This window comes from Cicer arietinum, chromosome 8 (genome assembly GCF_000331145.2).
Source record: "Cicer arietinum cultivar CDC Frontier isolate Library 1 chromosome 8, Cicar.CDCFrontier_v2.0, whole genome shotgun sequence".
NCBI lineage: Eukaryota > Viridiplantae > Streptophyta > Magnoliopsida > Fabales > Fabaceae > Cicer > Cicer arietinum.
In genome coordinates this window covers 10,654,187-10,656,776 of record NC_021167.2, presented here as the reverse complement: position 1 = coordinate 10,656,776, position 2,590 = coordinate 10,654,187, and the positions used below count along the sequence as shown (strand labels likewise).

Here is a 2,590-nt window from a genome sequence, read left to right as displayed (position 1 = left end):
GCTCGCAACGTCGCCTCCAAATTGGTCCCCTAGCATCGTGGCGTGGTAGTGAGCAACTTTCCCTTCTATCTCTTCGAGAAATGAGGTTTGGATCTAGGAGAAACGGAGGGGTTTGTGTTTGGATCTCAAATACCGTTTTTCTTCGTTTTCGAATCAACGAGGAAGAGTGGAGTTGCGAAAACCTTGATCTAACTCTCACCCAACCTTGGGTTACTAGTTTTGAAGAAAAGAAAGCGACGAAAATGAAAACGGGAGAAAGGAGGGAAATTGGCTGCGGGTCAGAGGAAGAAGACGATGGAAAAGTCGAATTTTCCTTCCTTTCTTTTTCTTTCCTTTGTTTTTCCTTTCTTCCTTTTTTCTTCTTTCCTTTATATACTCTTTTCTTTTCTTTTTCCTTCCTTCTAGTTTTCCTTTCTTTTTCCCCCCAAACAAACACATATATACATAATAAATATAACTTAACAAATATCTCGAAATATCTAGATATTTGTTAAATTACCATTTCATCCGTAACGCATTAAATTATCCGTAAAGGATTCACCGCAGTCAATTTCAATTTATTTATCGACGAGAAATTTTAATTGGCATCAAAATATCTTTTTGATTATAAAACTCCAAAATATTATTAACTTTGGCTTAAAAGTCTCCGAGCCAAAATCCAAAATACACCAAAAATACATAAATGGTACTTTAAAATTATGGGTCTTACAGGGATTGTCCTCGCATGAAGGTTTTTTCTGATGGAAACACAAGTACACCAAATCTTCGAAAAGTGAAAATTGCAGAAAAGGACCAAGAACAATTTTGGAATAGAAACATAAATGATACAATAAACAACATGTTTGTAGATAAGGTATGTTTGACTTACCAATTTATTTCTTGTGCAACAATATTATGACATGCACTTCAATATGTTGTATTTTTTATGATGAAAGTTTTTTTTTTTTAAATAAAATTGAGGAAAGATGAATTATTATTAATAGCAGTGACACTAATAACCATTTTACGAGAATTTGAACGAAGTCCTTTGTGGAAAAACAACTATTTTGTCGATTTTAAAATTATAGAACACTATAATTTGTTTCTTCATTGTATAGTTGATATATTATTATTAATTTGATTGATTAGGTTGCATTTCGCCAATTCAAATATTTATCTTTATCAGACTACCCTGAGCTAAAAAACTTGTGGTATGGCAAATTTGATGGGAACATTATGTTTAGCAATTTGAAATATCTAGTGGTGGAAAAATGTGATTTTTTATCAGATGTACTTTTTTCATCAAATGTATTACAAGTGCTACATGGATTGGAAGATTTGGAAGTAAGAAATTGTGATTCTTTAGAAGTTGTATTTGATGTGAAAGGTATGAAGTCTTCTAAAGAAATATTGAACAGTCAATTGAAAAGATTGACTTTGTCTAACTTGCCAAAATTGAAGCAAATATGGAACAATGATCCTTATGAAATTATGAGCTTTGGAAACTTATGCACGGTAAACATTTCTATATGCCAAAGCTTGTTATATGTCTTTTCATCTTCACTATGCAAAGATCTTGGAAATCTTGAATTGCTTGAGTTAGACACTTGCGAAGTGAAAGAAATTGTTGCAACGGAATATGAAGGATCAATGGAAATTAGCTTTAATTTTCCTCAATTGACTCAAATAAGACTACGTCTTTTGACAAACCTTAATAGTTTCTATCGAAGAAAACATACTTTAGAGTGTCCTTCATTGAAGGTTTTGAATGTATATCGTTGTGAAAAATTAAGAATGTTCTACTTCAATGGTTTAGACCCATTGGATCATGATGAAAGTCACAATGATATGCTATTTCAACAACCCATGTTTTCTATTGAAAAGGTAAATAACATTTTCTATCTTTATTTCAATCATGTCATGAATTATCTCGTATTTATTTGAATAGTTTTGGGTGTTTAATTTTTGCAGTTAAGCTCCAAGTTGGAGGATTTCACAATAAATGGGACAGATGCATTTAGAATGTTGAATGCTTACTTTCAGGAAAATATATTTTCTAAAATAAAAGTTCTTCGTTTGCAGTGCTTCAATGAAACTCCAACTATTTTTCTGAATGATTTCCATGCAGTATTTCCTAATCTTAAATCTCTTATAGTGCGATATAGTTCTTTTGAAATATTATTCCCTATTTCAAAAGGAAGTGCTGTTGGCAATCTCAATAAGAAAATTTCTAAGCAAATAACAAAATTGTGGCTTTACGAATTGGAAAATATTAAGTATATTTGGCATGAAGAACTTCCACCAGACCATCCTCTACTACAAGATCTAGAAAGTTTACTAGTTTGTAGTTGTCCAAGTTTGTTAAGTTTGGTACCATCGTCAATTTCATTCACATATTTAACCAATTTGGAAGTGGACACCCTTAAGACCTTGCTCTCTTGATGGGGATAGAGAGAACCAGAGAACCAGAGAGTTTTCTCCTTAGGGTTTGTGAAACTGAATAGTCTTGTTGTGTTTGCCTTGGGGACCATTACCCCTATATATAACTATTATTAGTTATATCCCAAATTGCAGTATTTCCAATTCAGCCCCTCGTTAAATTAGAAACTGC

The 2,590-nt window shown here is 32.3% G+C and overlaps 1 protein-coding gene across 1 annotated transcript in view; it reads left to right on the top strand.

Annotated features, from left to right (window-relative positions):
• The window catches only part of LOC101500596 (uncharacterized), a 13,811-nt gene extending 11,390 nt beyond the window's left edge, over positions 1–2,421 (top strand). Inside the window, exons 3-5 of the mRNA XM_012712760.1 lie at positions 712–853; positions 1,129–1,863; positions 1,951–2,421. Of these exons, the coding sequence (XP_012568214.1) occupies positions 712–853; positions 1,129–1,863; positions 1,951–2,421 (1,348 nt within the window). The remainder of the gene's footprint in view (positions 1–711; positions 854–1,128; positions 1,864–1,950) is intronic.
• The last annotated feature ends 169 nt before the right edge of the window (positions 2,422–2,590 follow it).